The 19,108-nt window shown below is 37.9% G+C and overlaps 1 protein-coding gene across 8 annotated transcripts; it reads left to right on the forward strand.

Annotated features, from left to right (window-relative positions):
- Nucleotides 1–804: 804 nt before the first annotated feature.
- LOC121959594 (bromodomain-containing protein 3-like) lies at nucleotides 805–12,872 on the forward strand. 8 transcript variants are annotated; one of them, XM_088071108.1, is made up of 11 exons: nucleotides 805–909; nucleotides 2,786–3,110; nucleotides 6,017–6,154; nucleotides 6,239–6,374; nucleotides 7,703–7,794; nucleotides 7,889–8,206; nucleotides 8,298–8,426; nucleotides 8,533–8,730; nucleotides 10,374–10,483; nucleotides 10,567–10,838; nucleotides 10,975–12,872. In XM_088071108.1, exons 2-11 carry the CDS (start codon nucleotides 2,916–2,918, stop codon nucleotides 11,085–11,087), a joined length of 1,701 nt encoding a protein of 566 aa, XP_087927234.1. In that variant the 5' UTR covers nucleotides 805–909; nucleotides 2,786–2,915; the 3' UTR covers nucleotides 11,088–12,872. The 8 variants fall into 8 exon arrangements, with proteins under 8 accessions (XP_087927234.1, XP_087927231.1, XP_042364929.2 ...); XM_088071105.1 differs by lacking the exon at nucleotides 805–909 and adding an exon at nucleotides 920–1,386; XM_042508995.2 differs by lacking the exon at nucleotides 805–909 and adding an exon at nucleotides 920–1,283.
- The last annotated feature ends 6,236 nt before the right edge of the window (nucleotides 12,873–19,108 follow it).

Genomic DNA, 19,108 nt, shown 5'->3' on the forward strand with positions numbered 1-19,108 from the left:
TAATTGAAAAGACTGTTTATTGGAAAAAAAAACAAACAAATTTTGCATTCTGGTTGGTTTGTGCAAATGTTTGGGGTTTTTTTGGCAAAAAAAATTAAATGAGACATGTAGAATTTATTTATTAATTTATTTACCAATTTAATGATAGTCATTTACCTATTTATTTTATTTTTATTTATTTGGATCCCCATAACCCACTACCATGGTAGAAAGTACTCTTCATGGGGTCCATGCAAGTAAACATGACATCATAAAATAAATCAAAATAAATTAAAACAAATGAAAAACTAAACTAAACCAAAACTAAAGTAAAAAAGATCAATTTATCCTTTTTTTTGGATTGGTGGGTGTTTTTTTGTAGTTTTCCTGTTTTCTTGTTGATTTTTGTTAACAATGAAAATAATGTTGACAATAAACATTGACAGAATAAAGGGATTTTGATAAATTAGCACTACTTTAAGCTTAGATCTTTATCTTTATTTAACAGAAGTGTTTGTACCACATAATGTGTTCAAGGGACATCGAAAATTTGAAAATCCAGCTATAATTTCTTTTTTTTTCTACTTTCTGGATCTGACAACTGGTGTTATTTTGGTGAGCTAAAATAAATAAATAAATAAAAACATATAAAACACATAAAACATACCCTGGTTTGGAAGGCAACAATAAAATGAATACAAAATACATCTATTTCAAGATGCATGCACCTCCTTTAAACCAAAATAAAGTACATAAGTAGCCCCCAGTGTATTGAATATATATATATTTCTTGCAGCACAACTCCCTCTCATAAATAACCAACAGTCCCTTATAATATTAGGCTCGACACACTCCAGTCCAGTAGATGGCGATGTCCACCTCTGTTTACAACCCGCCAGTGACGTCACCAGAGAAGAAGAGCTCATGCAGGTTTGTTTGTTTGAGTCAGAAAGTTTCCAAAGTTGCTGCTCTCCGAAATTGACTCGACTTTGTAGTTGTGTCTCTGTGTGTAGCAGCCTCTTCTGACGCTGAGCAGCCTCTGAACTCTGCTTTCAACGTGTATTTTCAGGAAAACGAGTCAGTAAAAACTCCACTAGGTTCACTGACAGTTTCAGGGAATGTTTGGGGTTTTTTGCCGTTACTCTCCCATCATACCCTGCGACACCCTGTTGCCGTTATGCGAAGGTAACAGGTAAACTTGTTTGTAAGGTAGCTTTGCTAAAACTTTGTGCTGAAACTGAAAGCTGGACTGTCGGACTTCTTTGTATGCAGCATCTCTTGTAGGCAGCATGGAACTAATTATGGTAACGATAAACGTTATTCATCATTTTGTAATGTTTGACGCCGGTGTTTGTAAGTTGGTGGCCCTGTCGACGTTTCCTCTCGCCGGCTAGCTAGCTTAAATAAGTAAGTTAATGTTAAGGTGTAGTGTGTATTTATGTACCAAGATAACTCTTTGCTATCTGTCCACCGTTAAGTCAGCTGTTATAGTAGTATTTCAAGTCATGTGAAAGCCAGTAGGTTTATTTATTGCCATAAACTTAAGTGTTATTTAGGCTACTCGTTAAGCTACACTGTCTCATGTTTAATAGCCATGCTTTAACTTCAAAATCTCTGACTTTTAGCCCCTTTTTTGTCTTATTTCCTGTACAAAGTGATAAAAAAAAATGCCCCAGAATCACATATTATACAAATAAAAGTAAAGCTTCAATTACATTTTATATATTGAAAGACCAATAACAAACTGCATGAATCAGGGTTTCGGCAGATCCTTAAAAGGCCCTTAAATTCATTGAATTTGTTAATCTTAAAAATGAAGCCTTAATTGGTATTGAATTGTCTTAGCTAATTTTTACAAACGTCTTAAAAAGTGCTCAGTCATGGGTCATAGGATTTTATAAATGCTTATTTTTCTGATGTTGCTTTGTGAACTTTCAAAATAAGTGGTAACATCTTATGTTAATATTGTTATTATTACTATTAGTATTAGTAGCAGTAGTATTTATTCATTTATATATTTATTTAATTATTTAGTGATTTATAACATTTGCCAAATTCCTCTGGCATGAATGTCACCAAAAAAAAAGTCATGCTTTATGTTAAAATAAATATTTGGGCAAAACTGTCCCTGTGCCTAAGCAATTTATGTCGGTTCATGTTTTGTTTTTAATTCAACATTGGTTGCTGTAAAATTGGTTTTCAATTTCAATCCAAGAAGCATTAAAAATTCTTGTGTTGAATCTAACTTGCCTTAAGCTGTACGAACCCTGCTAAATAATTCAGCTACCACTCACAAAGGCTTTCCTTGGCCTGTCCAAAAATACACCTGAATCACTCACAGGAGTTGCAAAACAAGCTGGCATAAACGCACAAGTCAGTAACATTCAGCTGTCAATGTAAAACCATCCAGACAGATTTATTAATGAAAGCTGACCGTAACCATCTTGTGAACTTCAAATATATTTATATTACATGCTGAGTTAAACTCTGGCATTTTATCTCAGTATGGAGTCTGCTGTTCTTTGTCTGTACCAGTTGTCAAAATGTAGACTTAATGCAGGGTGTCTGTAGGTCCTTAAAAAGTCTTAAAATGTATTGAATTCAATTTTATAAATATTAGGCTTTAAAGGTCATTAAATAGTTTGAAAATTTGGGTATTCTGTTATGACCTGTTTTTTTATATGACACTGTTGTATACAAATTTGAAAGTAGATCAACCATAGTTGCATTAGGCTTATCAGTACAGACTGCTTAATGAGGAATGATTTGTCACCACACTGTAAAAACGCTGTTTTTGTATCAACAGATCAACTTGTCTGGTATGAAAACATTGACTGAAGTGAGCTGGCGTTTTCCTCGGAGCCTTCGATGAGCTGACAGACGAAAACTACAGAAGATAACAGAAACCCTCAGAGGTTGAGTTCGCTGCTACAATCATGTCGGCAGACACAGAGCCGGACCCCCCACAGTTTGTGAATCCTCCGCCTCCTGAGGTGACCAACCCCGACAGGCCAGGCCGGAGGACCAACCAGCTTCAGTACATGCAGAATGTAGTGATCAAGTCCCTGTGGCGGCACCAGTTCACTTGGCCTTTTTACCAGCCTGTTGATGCAGTCGCTCTTGGACTTCCGGTGAGTAGTTTGCAAATGTTGTCAGTGTTCCTCAAACCTTTAAAAGTCATTTAAATCCAGCATTTATCACAACATATTGCAGCATGTAGTGTTTGTTGTTAGTTTTTATGCCACAGGATAGGCGATGGCTGTGGCCAGAGACATTGTGTTTTTGTGTTCTTCGTTCGTCCATCCGTCCCATTATCATGAACACTATATCTTCAGAACATCTTGAGGAAATTTCTACAAATTGGCATGAATGTTCACTTGGACTCAACAATGAACTGATTACATTTTGGTGATCAAAGGTCACTTTGACCCCGTCTGTCACATTCTCGTGGATATGATATCTCACAAAAAAAACTTGGGGGAATTTTGGCACAAACGTCCACTTGGACTTAAAAATTAACTGACAAGAATTTGTTGGTTGAAGGTTAAAGATCAAGGTTACTGTGACCTCACAAAGCATGTTTGTGGCCATAACTCATGAATGCATATGGTAATTATGACAAAATTTCACATGATGAAGTGGTGACATTTTATTTCCAAAAGGTCGACGGTAAACTTCAGTATGACAATATAATGTAAACTGTAAGTGCAACCTGAAATACAACCGACATACAACCATCAGGTGGTAATTCTGTTTTTTTAAATTATTTAATTAATTTATTTTTGTGTGCAAAGAACAAATAAATGTATGCTTTTTAAGGAAATCAATGACAATTGGACAGTTTAACATTAAGTATTTGCTAGCAATTTTTAATGTAGTTAACCACCTGCTGTGATTTTGCAAGTCAAAAACTTGTAAAAACTGTAAATCTGCTTTTTGTATTATGGCACTGTAGTGGTAATTGTTAAATATTCTTGTTAAAGTCAGTTAGATATTTGCAACCAAATACAGTTTTTCAGTTTAAACAAAACTGTTATTTACAAAGAAATCAAAGTGCCATATTTGCTTTGGACACCTAAACCAGACTCGTTTTTTTTACACAGAAACTCTCATATATCTGTCATCCATCTAAAACGTATAATGTGATTTGTCTTGTTTTATTGAAAAAGGTCTGTTTTCTTCTTTTCTATCACTGAAGTAAAACTGCCTCTAAATCCTTAGATTTCCTCTGTTTTTGTTATTCTTTTGTTGCTGCTGTTGTTGTCGTCTGTGTTTTGTTCATCCCTGTTTTTTGTTTCTCTCTTGGTTGCGGTTGTCTCCTAATCCTCATGCACACCCAATTTAAACAACACAACACAGTGAGTACAGAGACCCTGAAATGTGGCATTACACTCAGCCACAGTCTCATCTAATATTTATGAAGCCCATAACATAACAAATAACCCAAGAATTTTCTGCAATAACCTTGAATGTATAGCACTCCGTTTTTATGCATGTCTATACATGGTAGTCAGCAGTTAAATAATGACATAATGCTTTTAAGTAGCTACTACAATTATGTAATTTAACTAATTGATTAACTAATTTAAAAATGACTATTTCTTAAGTAGTCCCCACTGCGGCTCTTAATTAGTCCTCATTAAAAAGTGGTGGATTATTCAAAGTTATAATCCAGACACTGTTTTGGAATGAGATTCATCCAAAACTGTCTGCATGGCTGAATACCTTGTGGGAGAATAATTTCAGTTTTTTACAACTTACATCATTTTGGTTTGCATTTTTGTCAGTTATGATGACATTGTCTAATTGCTGAGACCTGTCAACATGGTGACATTGATACAACAAAAACAGATCAGGGAAGAAACCCAGGTAAAAAGATGATCAGACAGGTTGTTAAAAAAGCAAACATTTTAGCCAGATTATCTGAAATATTTTGTAAGGAGGTAAAACTGAAAGTGAACTCACCTTAAAGGTCTTTAATGATACCTCATTTCACAGGAAACTGTGCTATACTATCACCTCAAGAATATTTCTAGGATTAAAGGTCTGATGTCGCAGCAGGACCTTGAAAAACTTGTCCATGCATTTATCTTTAGTCGAGTTGACTACTGTAACAGTATCTTCTCTGGTCTGCCTAAAAAGTCAATCAGACAATTGCAGCTGATCCAGAACGCTGCTGCTCGAGTCCTTACTAAGACCAAGAGAGCGGATCACTCCAGTTCTGAGGTCTCTACACTGGCTCCCTGTCTCTCAGAGAATAGACTTTAAAATTCTCTTGCTAGCATATAAAGCACTGAATGGTTTAGGCCCAAAATACATCAAAGACCTTCTAGTCCAGTATGAACCATCAAGACCACTCAGGTCATCTGGTGCAGGTCTGCTCTGTGTTCCAAAAGTCAGAACTAAACATGGAGAATCAGCATTCAGTTTCTATGCTCCGTATATCTGGAACAAACTACCAGAAAATATCAGGTCTGCTGAGAGTCTGAGTTCTTTTAAGTCAAGGTTAAAGACTCACCTGTTCACTGCTGCCTTTGACTAAAAGGCTTTTTACTTTTTAAATTTTATATTTTACTTCGAAACTCTGCACTGCACTGTTTTCCCACTTTCCCACTTTCCCACTTTTTTTTTTAATCACCTTTCACATGCTTCTTTTATAATGTTTTAAATGTGTTTCCTTTCCCCCTGTTGTTGTATTTCAACGTTCTGTGTGAACCTTGAATTGCCTTGTTGCTGAAACGTGCTATACAAATAAACTTGCCTTGCCTTGCCTTGCCTATAGATAGGTATTAATTTAACAGTCTGCGCTCGTTTTCACTTTCAGTTCCAAATAAATTTAGCTAATCTGGACTGATATGGTCAGAACTATCAAAATAAGAATAAACTGGAATGATCCTGCCAGTGGAAAACCTTTTAAGGTTTGCAGGAATTGTGCAATAATACATTTTTCTTCATCAGATTCTTTTGAAGATGTGGTGAGAAAAACATGCAGTAAGACTACATCCATCTGACACGTTGACTCTTTTTTCTTATTCAGGATTATCATACAATAATAACGTCTCCCATGGATTTGGGAACCATCAAGAAACGACTGGAGAACAACTACTATTGGAGCGCGGCCGAATGTATGCAAGACTTCAACAGGATGTTCACCAACTGCTACGTGTATAACAAGGTGGGAAGCTTCACGACTGGAAATGCATGGTGCTAATTAGCCGTACAGAAACTGAACCCTCATAGATCTCCCTCTGCCCTCCAGCCTACAGATGACATAGTGCTGATGGCACTCGCCGTGGAAAAGGTTTTCTTGCAAAAGGTCGCTCAGATGCCACCGAGGGAGGTGGAGATTTTTCCTCATGCTGCCAAAGGGAAGGGCAAAAAAAGTAGCACTCAAGGTAATGAACTCACACGTATGAACACAGGAAACAATATTTCAGGCTGCTTCACATTTTTATAGTTATTAGAGATAACAGTCGTTTCAATCGAAGGAAGGTTTTGCATGCATTGAAGGGATGCTGAGCACCTTGTACATAGGTGTTGGTTTTTGGCTTGTGATCAGTTAACCCTTTGACACCTGGAGCTGCATCCCTTTTCTCATGCTACTTTCAGATGCCTTTCACAAGTATTTAAACCTTTGAATCCAGAGCAGGTTGGTTGGTTTCTTTCCAAAACATGGGGAAAATGGCAATGAGCAACTTGTTAAGAAAAGTTCCACAAATCGCAGGGAATAATTAGATTTAAAAAAAAAAAAAAGCTTTTAAAAGCAAGTGGAAAAAAACAAGGGAAAGCTGCATTTAATTGTATTATTATTTATTATATAGGGTCCACGTTGAAACATATAGAAGTTGTCCTTTAAGTTGAGATGGTGTGAAGCATATGCTTTTGCAGTAGTTGTATACAGTTTAGGGACAACAGGGTAAGTTGGATTTGTGAGAAAGTTAAAGAAATAAATACTTTTTTTTTGTTAAATGAAGTAGAAATAAAATAAAATATGACTCAAATTAGGCATTTTTTTACAGCCTATATTCTTTATAATAAAAGTCAAGATGCTGAACCAAAATCTCCCTTAAAATGTATTTTTGTTTAATAAAGCCATTAGAATTATATAGGTGTGCAAAACACTTTTAATTTTATTGTGGTCGTTTGTACTAGTATGCTTTATTGTGTGCATAAAAAGCTGCATATTTCAGCCTGCATGAACATCACTGTCACCCTAAAGTCTGTGACAGTTCAGCCAGCAGCTGAGATTAGCTGCATCAGCGACTCTCAGCCCCTCTTCTTTATCCATTCTGTTTGAAGACACTGCTCAGTGCTCCAAACTTTATAGTTTCTACCCCGAGGGTCCTCTTGAATTTAGCAGTCAGTGAAATTGGGTTTCTCCTTAAGTGTGTTTTTCTCATTCCACCTAAATTATAACATGCACCGGTAATGTATACGGCTATTAGCACAGTAATGATGGGTGCAACGCTAATCCGTTATGCATACATGTTGGAGTGCAAACTTTACACAAATTTACTACCACAAACAGGTAGATGTGCTTGCTTTTCAGAAAGCAGAAGGGGGAAAAATCTACACAGAGCGACACAGAAATATGATTGATCTCATTAGCTTGGATGAAACACAAACACTGGATGTTTTTCACCGCTTCTTGTGGTCACAAAAAACGAATAATGTAAAAATCTAAATGCTTTTTTCTCTTTCTTTTCACTTGTGTTTCACGCAGGTGGGCAGAATGGAAGTATGACGACATGTTCCTCAGTTACAACCTCCAGTTCGTCCTCAATGCCCGAATGCCCTTCACAAACTGCCTCAAAAGTGAGTTTATGTCTCTGACCCTAAAACATATCTTTTTTTTTTAAATCACAGAGCATTTTTTCTTATTGTGGTGTTCTTTTTTTAACCAATGAAGAAAGGGCTGAAGCGGAAGTTCAACGCCAACACTGATTTGTCCTCAGCAGTCATAACCAGTTTGAGTGATCCATCGGGAAGTAAGAGGAGAAGTGAAAGCCGAGTCAGAAGTCCCTCTGAGAAGCACTTTGGAGAAAAGGAGTTGCCACAGCGAGAAAGTGAGCAGCTCAGTTATTGCAACGACATCCTGAAGGAAATGCTGTCTAAGAAATACGTCGCCTACGCCTGGCCTTTCTACAAGCCCGTCGACGCCGAAGCTCTGGAGCTGCACGATTACCACGACATCATCAAATACCCCATGGACCTCGGCACTGTTAAAGTATGAACTGCATACTTTTCATGCACAAAAACATTTTCTTTAATTTTTCCCAAATCATATTGACTTGATAGCTTTGACTTGTCATTTCCAGCAAAAGATGGAGAGAGGAGAGTACCAGGATGCACAAAGCTTTGCTGCAGATGTCAGGCTCATCTTTTCCAACTGCTACAAGTACAACCCTCCAAATCACTATATTGTCACCAGGGCCAGAAAACTCCAGGTGTGTTTTGAATTACATCATTTTAAAATGAGAGATTAAACATTTCTGGTTCTTTTGGCTCTGGTATCTTCTTCACTCATTTTGTCATTGTGTGTGTTTGTTTTAGGGCGTGTTTGAGCAGAAGTTTGCAAAGATGCCAGATGAACCTGTGGAGCTGCTTACGCCGAGGAGCGCCGGGTCCGCTAAGAGTGCAGGTTTTAGTGGAGTGGCTGCCAACAGCTCCTTCAACTTCGACAAATCAGACTCCACAGAGGAGCGTGCCACCCGACTTGCTGAGTTGCAAGAACAGGTGGGTGCAGAACAGGTGGGTTTCTACACAGATCCCTCACCTACACTCATCATTGTCTGCTTCTCCAAACCTGTTTGTTAGACATCTTTGTAACCATAGTAACTCTCAGCTTTGCAACTTTTTTCTACTTTCCTGATGGATTTTTGACCATATGTTCATGCTGTTAGGTAACTGTTCACTTGTTTACCATATATTAATGAAAATGCATCAGGTCCACATGCATAATTCCTACTTGATGCATGTCTAAGAACTGTATAATAGTCCTGCCATTGTGAGGTGAAGGGAAAAGAAATGATATTGCTTGATAAACAATGTTGTGTGGTGGGCCACATTAAGTATATTTTGAAAGTCATTTGCCATTTGAAATTGGTTAGAGGACCAATTGACCCTCGGGCCAGACTTTTGACATGCCTGGCATGGATGCAACCTGTAAAATCTCCGTGTGCTGTAAAATACATCAGGGTGAATGCAGTTTTCTTTAAAAAAGTCATAATGGCACAGTGGCTCAATGGTTAGCACAGCTGCCTCACAGCAAGAAGGTCCTGGGGCGCGAGTCCCTGCCGACCCAGGTCTTTTCTGTGTGGAGTGTGCATGTTCTGCGTGGGTTTCCTCCGGGTGCTCTGGTTTTCTCCCTCCCCTCCCACGTGAGGTTAATACACCTGTCAGTGCTCGTGACCAAGGCGCTGGCAGAAGATTTGAAGTTGGTCTCTGAGCGTTGCGCGCGGCTGCTAACTTCTCCGTAAGGGATGGGAAAAATGCAGAGGTTCATTTTGCTGTACAGCGTGCTTTTGACAGTAAATAATTATTCTTTCTTCTTCTTCTTCTAAATGTCTACAACATTGAGACATTTAACTGCATTTCTCCATCTTAATATTTCTATCTTGTCAAATTAGTCAAGCTCTTTTGCATAACGGTCCATATTTCTGATGTTACATTTCTTTAAACATACCACTGAACCTACTTTCTCTTTACTTTGTACGTGTGCTTACCTGTTTGCAAAATGTAGATTAACTGAGCTCACTCTAATAACCATATTACTACATAAAACCAACTTCTGTACTGGACTACTCATGTACTACACTTACCTTTATACTTAACCGGCAATGCTTGAATAAGAAAAGAAGGAAGCATTCAGTGTAAGTGTCTGATAGCTGTAGACACCTTTTGCAATGAAAATAAAGTTTTTGCATGAATTCAAATCTCTCTCTCACCCACACACTGAATCCAGCAGCTTCAGAAGGCCCCATTCATTTGCCAACATGAAAAGGGATTTGGTGTGCTGTTAGAATTTATCTGCTTCCATGACAAAATATTTCTGCCACCTCATTTTCTGGCTCTCAAACAGCGGCGAGAAATAGATGCATAAAGTATATCAGATGATGTGCTTTTTTCTTTCTTCGCTGACTCCTCTCGTTGTTTGGAGAGGATATTGTTGACTGATTAGATCTCGTGCTGATCTGGGCTTGGCCTGCCATCCAGTAAATCGCTCAATGAGACTTCCTTGTCTTTGTTCTTACACTTCCATCCCCATCTAACTTGCCAGTGCACAGCAACAAATTTCTTGCTTGATTCATAGTGCTGCTTTCTTTCCTGGCACTTTTCATTTTAATCTTACAATGTGGCACCACAAAAGCCAATTTCTGTTGCCACCCTACCAGCTCAAAGCTGTTCATCAACAGCTCTCTGCGCTCACTGAAGTCCCTGTGATAAAACCAAAGAAGAAAAAGGACAAAGACAAGAGAGAGGACAGCAGGCAACATAAAAGCAGGTAGGCCGTTTTAACTGAAGATGTCTATTTTTATACCATGCCGCTCCCATATAGAGACCTTTGACTGCTTTGCTGAATTTTAGGGAGTCGTGGAAGGAAAGCAAATGGGATTCAGAGGATGAATCTCTGCAGATGACGTACGAGGAGAAGCACCAGCTGAGCCTTGACATTAACCGGTTACCTGGCATTAAGCTGGGCCGTGTGGTGCACATCCTTCAGACACGAGAGCCCTCAATGCGTGGCACGGACCCAGATGAGATTGAGATTGACTTTGAGATACTGAAGCCATCCACTCTGCGGGAGCTGGAGCAATACGTGAGGTCTTGTCTTTATAAGAAGTTCAAAAAATTTCAAAGTAAGTATGACACTTTGCTGCCACCCTCCTTTGAATAATTTGATATTAAGGTGCTTATTACCCAAAACATTTCAATTCCATCAGCATCTGTAGCATTTAATCGGTGATGCTGCTTATTTTACTTCTCTTCATCCAGAAAAAAGCAGGGAAGCTGCGTCTCATCACGTCAACTGCAGCAGTTCGTCTGATTCTGCCACGAGCAGCTCGACTGACTGCAGTTCAGAAGACAGTGACTCGCGACAGCTATAATAATTTAATTTATTTCTTCTTTTGGCACAAAAAGAAAACACTTCACAGCTGTTAAACATGCTTATTTTTGTAAATATATATATATATATATATTTTATTTTCCAATGTTTGGAAAATTAAAGTTCCCATGCAGCTTTCTTTGTATTCAGTGTGGCTTTTCTCACTCTTTTATTTATAAATCGCAATATCCGTCTCTGGCTTTTCTTATCAGACACTATAAATTCACAACATGGCTGGATGACATGCTGCTGGGGCCCGGGCACATTTCATAACATCTGAGTTTCAACCAATATCCTGCCTCAGTCACTCATTCTGTCTGTACTGTTTAATTACAGCAGAGGCCTTTTTCAAATATTTCATGGAAATGGAGTCATGTTCTTTTTAAGTTGTAGTTCTTCCCAAGTAAAAAAAACTTTTTTTTTCTCTTACCTGTAGTGCTAGTTATCAATCTTGATTGTTTTGGTGTGAGTTGCAGAGTATAGGCAATATCGTCCATAGAGATGTCTACGTTCACTCAAATATAATGGAACTAGTTCACTGTATTGAAATCACAAAATGACAAAAAATTAATTAAAAAATCGGCAATGGATCTTTCAAGAAAATATTTATAGTCCCAACATAAAACTATGTAGATTAATGTTAACCTTGCAACTTCCATTTAGAATTTATAAGGAGCACATAAACATCTGAATTATTGTTTCTAACACGCTATGATGTACTGTAGGTCTAAGGAAAAAATAAATACTAGGCAGGACTAAGGAGAGGACAAGTCATTGAGGACAATCGGTTTATTTTCTTTTTCCTGTGTCTTATAGATGTAGCTTCCTTCTATTAAAACTTTTGCTTCTCAGTTATTAGCAGGACTGACATGCCAAAAATGAGCATAATTCATTTAAGTGATGAAAGTTGAATAGCTTTTCTTTATATTTATACTGTTAAAGGCACTTAATGCATGTAACAAGTCAAGTTCAGTTTTCACCTTTAAGTTTTCAAGTTTAAAATGTGTTTTTTTTTGTTGTTTTTTTTTTACCTCTGTTTTTTATTTCATGAACAATTTCATTTGATGTTCACCTTTCTGGGTGCCATAAGTGATTATTGTTCCAAGCAGAACAGTCAATACACTGTTTAAAATTTACTGTTTTACAGTCCTGCTGAATGACCTTTGTAAAGGGCCACTTAAGGTTTTTGCATTTTGAAGTGTTTTGGTCCATTTGCAATGAATTGCTCATACTGCGTTCTTTTCAGCATGGTGTAGTGCCCTAACTTCCATTCATCCTTTTAACATCCTGGTATGACAGTAAACTTGCTGAGACTTGAGTTCAGTAATCCATCAAAGTGAACATCATGCCGGCTGTTATTTATGTCTCCTGCAGTTTTGGTGCATGGTAATGCAGTGCAGACCTTTGAAAATAGTCTGCTCTTAAAATAGTCTACTCTTAAAACAACGTTACCATGCAACAATAATAGACAAAAATAAAAGGGGAAATGATGAACTGTCAAGTCTCGGCTACTCGATGAGGCCTGGAAAATCATGTTCAAACTTCTGAAACAACTTGAAAAACACAGCAGGAATGTCTTTTGTAGTAAATGAACCACAATACGAAAAGAACAAAACACTGAAATGGCCCCTTTTGTAAGTTTTTGTTCCCAACGTCTTTGTGGGTTTTTTTTTTTTAACAATTTTTGTTGCTGTTAAAGTTGTAATATGATCCTAATTTTTAATCCCTCAATTTAAGGTGAGGCTTTTCTGTTACTTTTTTTTGTTAATAAAAGTAAAAGCACAAAGGTGGCCTTGTGTTTATTTAAAGGAGTAGGTGCAAACAGCCCTTAACATTATGCATTTTAGTAAACAGTGTGCTCCACTGTGAAAGACAGCCCTCTTGCCTGAAACATTTACTCCGCTTTCAGCTGGCCTGCCAACTGCTCTGCAGAAACTGGCACCCGCCCAGCTGACCACTTCAAACAGCTGGTGCCTCCACCCGCTTTACGCTCCATCAGATCTCAGTGCTTAACTCTTTACAACGTAGGCTGGGAGCGCCGGAGACGTGTGGTCAGGGTGGTGTGTATTACTAAAGCACTGACTCATATTGGCAGATAAGAGTACAGATCTGGATATCTGAGGCCCAATTGTGCTTGCAGTTCAGTAAACAACCACAAGATGGCTACCATACACTATGAAAAGCTTTATTGGCTTCAGTTTTCATGGTTTCATCTGTGAATTTCAGAAAAGACTGCAGATGGGACGGGTTATGTATGCTCAGTTCTGTGCATTTCTTTTTTAACATATTACTTTGCAATGCATTCCATCACCTCATAATAGTAATGCAGCTTTAATTGATTTTCATTAATTGGGAAAACTATATTAACCCTTTTAAACCTCAACTGATATCAGTTTTCTTGTGCTGCGTTCAGATGCCTCTCTTAAGCTATCTGACCCTTTCAAACTGATGCAAATTGGTCTTATTTCTTCCAATAAAGCCAACAAAGGCAATGGCAAACTTGTCAAGTAATGTCTGACAAATTACAAGAAATAAGTAAAATGTAACAATAAAATTACCTGAAAATTAATTTTAAAAAAGATGGGAGCATTATTAGAATCTAATCAAAAACTGGGGAAAAGCTGTCAAAAAACATAAACATACGATAAAAATATATAAAATAAACACTTTTTTTTCAGTACCTTTTTAGGTCATTTTCTTGTCTTCTCTGTATTAAAAAAAATAATAAAACCAATTTGCCCAGGTTTCAAGGGTTTAAGAAAGAACACTAATTAAAAAATACATTCGCTGAGTCACTAAGCATACTAAAGGCTCTTTTATGAAACCCTGTAAAAGAGTTCATAACCTAATATCAATTGTGTTGTCGGGAAAAAGGGATAATTCGGCATTTACACTCTTTGTTCTATCCTTGCACTGTGCATGTAGCAGGGAGACGTGCTCTTTGTGACCCGCACTCCCATCATGCCATATGCAACATGCCACTCAGCACTCGCCAACAACCTTGGGGTATGATTGATCAGTGCCATAACGTCAATGACAAGTAGTCATTTCTGCCACTTCTGGCCATCGCTCACGATGCATGAATCCAACACTAAAAAGACCACACACATGCAACTATTCAGACACTTAACACAAAACTGTGTTTGCTTTGATTAATGGATCTCTGGTTTTCATTTTCTTTACAGCATCTTGTAGAACATAAAGAAAAAAGGGGTTAGTCAGTTTGAATCAAGGGATGTAGAATGACCTGCACATGTATGCACTTCTGTACAGTAAACGATTTATGCTAATGTGACATATATCACGAATTGCCAATTAGCTGATGCTGTTCTCAATAAATGTAGTCTCTTTTTTGTATGCTCAGTAATTAACAAAATATATAGAGCTTATTAATTTATTTTTAAACCATTACTTATCCAAGAAGGTTGCTGAGTGTGTTACTTTACAGCACTGCACTGCATCACATTCACACACAGCACATATAGACACTACTGGGAGCTGCCAAGAATCTTACATATGCTTATACTCAGCAGTATCACTAGATCTTGGTACTTTACCATTTATGCTCAGATGTCCCAAGGTTTCTTGTGTGCTGTGTTCTTTCCTTGAATATTATCTGTTGGTTTTCTGTTGGAGGAATTACTGTGACTTCATAGAGAAAGCCATGACATGATGTTCTGACCTTTCGTTGTCTGTCTAGACATGGATTTTAAGAGCACAGATGCACTTTTCCTTTAACAACACAGTTTTCTTAAATTTCATACAGCTTCACATTTTGTCATAGCTGAATGCCAAACAGTAAAATCCTGCTGTTAACATGCTAGGATGCTGCAACCAACATGGGGAAATCATCAAAAGCACATGGTTAGGATTAACAAAAGCACATAGTTAGGATTAGGCAACAAAGGCATTGGTGGTTAGGTTTAAGCAAGACAAGCACGTAATTAGGTTTGGCTTTAAATTCATATGGGAGGTGAACACCAGGCTCACACTTGGCTTTAGTATCTTGCGCCAAAATCACTGAAAAAGCAGTAGCATTTGACAACTTTGGAATGAGAACGGGCTGGAAGGTTTGGACTTGTGAAAGTCCAGGAACACCACCCAGAACTGGTTTTATGACAAAGACAACCCCAAAGGATCATTTTTCCAAATGCCCAAAAACTGCATATACTATATGCTGAGTAGATGAGGACATTGGCACACATAAAAACTGATTTTCAGGTGAATCTGTGATGACTAAGATCTGTTGGGAGTTGATGCGATTAAACTCTTGGGCCCAGAAGCCTGAGGCAAATTGGAAAATACAGAGACTTACCAAATCTGTCACTGAAGATGATAGTAAACTGCCTCAGGCTTTCTGGCTGTCCTGTCCACCGTAATGACTAGATGTGTGTAACTGCAGGATTAGGAAGGAGTCCTTCATGGTGAAAATAGTTAAAGCTCAAACCACTGTTCAGGAATCTTGAATTGTTCAGGGTTGAAGACCAATTGGTATTTTGCGTACAGGCTGTCTTTGTGGGTCACATATGTCTTTTCGTATTCCTGCAAATTCTGAAACCAGGCTTTTCTGTCTGGGTGTGAAAGACCCTGAATTGTTTGACGATGAATAAAACATTGCCTGTGTCATAGTGGACATCAGTTAGTTGTTGGCTTCTGATTCTTGAACTGCAGGCCTGAACCTCTCGTACAGAAATGATGAGCAGTAGCCATCATTTATACAGTTGATGCCCTAAGTGAGGCTGTGAACAATCAGTAACAGTTTGTATGTCTTTTTGAGTTGAAGCTGGCAGCTAAGGAAAGAAAAGTGGAGCCCATAGACAAAGCCCCTAACTCTGCAGTCTGACGTGTCTTCTACTTCATTGCTTTGACATGACTTAATTTACTTTTGGTACCAAGAGCTCTCATTACAGAATCTCCCTAACATCCTATCTTATCTTATTTCCTTTTCCTATTAGCGATTCAATTTTCTTAGTCATTTAGCTTCTGTTTTTAGCCTTGCCGTGACACTTTGGGACTTGCTCTGGTAAAATGAGGGAAAACAATGCATGGGATGTGACAAACTTTCTGATTGGCTATCATCTGTCATATTCAGACATAATAATGTGGTGAGGAGAAGGTGATAACATTAGAGGAAGAATTAGTATTTGAAGCACTATGACTGAAGAATACAGTTGAGGAAAACCTGAACAGTTGTTGGGTGTCAGAACTGAAACTCAGCCATTTTCATGTTGTGTTAGTGTTTATCTTGCAGGTTTGATTGGTGATGTGCAGCTAATGTGACTAGCTTCAATTGCAGGTTTAGAGGCTGAGAAAATATCAACTGCCAAGCGGATCAGCTTTTAGTTTATATGAATTACTAATCATTTAATCGTTTTTATTTTGTCAGACTCCTCATAGCTAAAATTTATATAATTTAGCTAAAATGCAGTGAAGTGGGTAGTCTGAGAGACCGCAGCGAGACCCTTTTCATTTTTACATTGGCAACCAGAGGGACATGCATGTTGTCAATTGCTCAGCATAGTGTAGTGTACGTAGTGTATGGCATAGTTTTGTGGTCTGCCATTCTTAAAAATCTGCGTTGAGTAAATTTAAAAAATGTGGTTGCTATTGAGGGTAGCTTGACTATTGAGGAATGGCATTTATATGCAGAATGTCCTAGGTCGCACAATTGATCGATTCTCTCTAGTCTGCAGTGTTTTAACTCTAACTTCTAATATTGGATCAGCTCACTTGGAACTTTGACCAAGTTGGCGCCAAAAAATGGCTAGGTACCAGGCACTATCCACAAATTTTGCTCATGGAAAACCAAATAAGAGTCTAATGGAGTAGAGCTTTGCTGTACTATGCGTTAGAAATGCAGCATTAGCAGCAAAAGTTGCAACACAGAGTGGATGCACCCTCAAATTTTGAAAGAATGCAGGGGAAGAACTTTGCAATTAAAATTCATCACCTCCAACAGCTCTTGGAAGTCTGCATTAGTAAAGAGTCATAGGCAGTGCAAAACTGCAGGTATCATTGTCTCTGCACTGCACTTACAAATAGTTGATATCCCCAGAGCCCCTTTCTTAGCTGTGCTGGTTGCTGGAGATGGCAAAAGATGTTTTTTTTAAGATCCAGTGCTGTAGTTCTGGTACATCATTCTGTATTCTGTAATCTCTGTACCTCTTGGCATTCAGTGGAGTTGAAATAATTTTGGATGGGAGGCCATTTTTTCACAGGCTGTTCCCAAATAGGCTGAGGAGGAAGATTCCTCTGACGCTGATAGATAGAACGCAAAGAGTCCACAATATTCTGTATCTGTAAAGAGCTGAAAGTGGTCTTTGAGAACCCCCTTGAGCCATATAAATTGATGATTTCAATGCATCCACTTGTACACCCCCCCACCCACACACACACACACACACACACACACACAAAACTCATTGTCTTTCAGGTACAGAAAAGCTCAGAATATCAGACTTTACTGCACTGCTCTGTGCTGCTTTATGCCTGGAGATAAATGAACCAAATTTGTTACGTCCCTGTGGGAATCTGAAGGTGGAAAGGGATGATTATGACTGAGTTGAGAAAGTAATGAGACATGACAAAGATGGCTTAACAAGAAACAGGTGGCATATTGATTTTAATGACAATTAAGTGATTAATTGACTAATTATGATTATTTTACGAACAAGGACTGACATTGGGAAATCTAATAAAGAGGAGAGAGACAGGGAAAGGAACAAGGGAAGAGCAGAAATAAAGAAGGGAACAAAACAGAACCAAAGTATCTAAATTGGAGAAGACAATAAGAAGACAAAAGGAATGGCAAAACGCTATTGGTGTTATGGTGATTTGGGTTTGGATTAGTATTCGCAGACATCATGGACAAGTTGTAGAGGGCATCTGAGATCTAGGTGTGTAGATGATTGTGTCCACAGAGAATGAGGGAATACATAGGTAAATTGATCTTTTTTTTCCACTAAATTATGTGAAGCCTGAAAAAATCTTTTCCTGTTAACCTAAAGATGAAATGTTTGCTTAAACTTGTATTACTCATTTTTCCTCGGCTGTAGCAGTGGAAACAAGTTGTAAACATAACACTGACATAACCTTTTACATTGATGTGGCAAGCTTGTTAAAAACAGGTGCTTAACTACATATCATGCAGACATTAAGCAACATTAGCATTAATTTTGAGTTGTTTTCATCCACCTGATGTCCACTTTGTCCAGTATGCACTTTCCTTTTCACTTTGTTTTGCCCACCATCAACCCTCAGGTAAATATTTGGCTCTTTAGGTGCTAAATGTTCCACAAAACACACCAGCTAGCCTCTTACTTTGTCTTTCTGTATGGAAAGCATTGCCAGTCATGGTAAAAGTAATGGTTTGTGTTGTGTGTTTTTGTTATACTCAGGTTAAATCACTTTGAAATCAACTTGAATCTTACCATAACCCCTTGAAAACAAAACCTAATCTTAACTACTGGGTGAGTAAATGTTGTAGATATGATGACAATTTCACATTGTCAGTTGATTAAAATAGAGGTCAACTGTATTAAAATGAAGCTTACAGAGTTCTTATACAGTTTGGAATTTAATGTGCAGACTATGAGACAATGGACCCTTGAGCACAGCACCACCTCTTCTTCAAGGGAAAAAGACACAGAGTCTTAGTGGTTTTGCCTTTTTTGTGTAGTTGTTTGGTATTTATTTGTATTCTTTATGCATCTTTTTGTGGTTCTGTATCTCTGTGGTCAATTTGAGGTCATTTTGGGGTGGTTGTGGTGTCTCTCTGTAGTTCCTTTGGATGGCTTTGTGGTCATTTTAAGTATTTTTCTGGTCAGTACATGTTTCAGTGATGTGAGTGACATTTTGCAGATGAAGGACAGTGGGGGCCCTTACACTATGGACCCCTGGGCCTGTGCTCAGTTGGCCTGTTTGGTAATATATCTACGTTAGTAATAATAGTAATAACAATAATGGCATTATGATTACTATTAGTGTTACTATATTATTATTATTATTATTATTATTATCTTC

The sequence above is a fragment of the Plectropomus leopardus genome, chromosome 20, assembly GCF_026936395.1.
Source record: "Plectropomus leopardus strain MGB_pleo_1.0 chromosome 20, ASM2693639v1, whole genome shotgun sequence".
NCBI lineage: Eukaryota > Metazoa > Chordata > Actinopteri > Perciformes > Serranidae > Plectropomus > Plectropomus leopardus.

Bases quoted from the DNA above. Each gene is read 5' to 3' on its own strand.
- LOC121959594 (XM_088071108.1), top strand. From the start codon at position 2,916: ATGTCGGCAGACACAGAGCCGGACCCCCCACAGTTTGTGAATCCTCCG. The intron at 8,207-8,297 runs GTATGAACTGCA...TGTCATTTCCAG, and splicing joins TGGACCTCGGCACTGTTAAA to CAAAAGATGGAGAGAGGAGA. The intron at 10,839-10,974 runs GTAAGTATGACA...CTCTTCATCCAG, and splicing joins GAAGTTCAAAAAATTTCAAA to AAAAAAGCAGGGAAGCTGCG.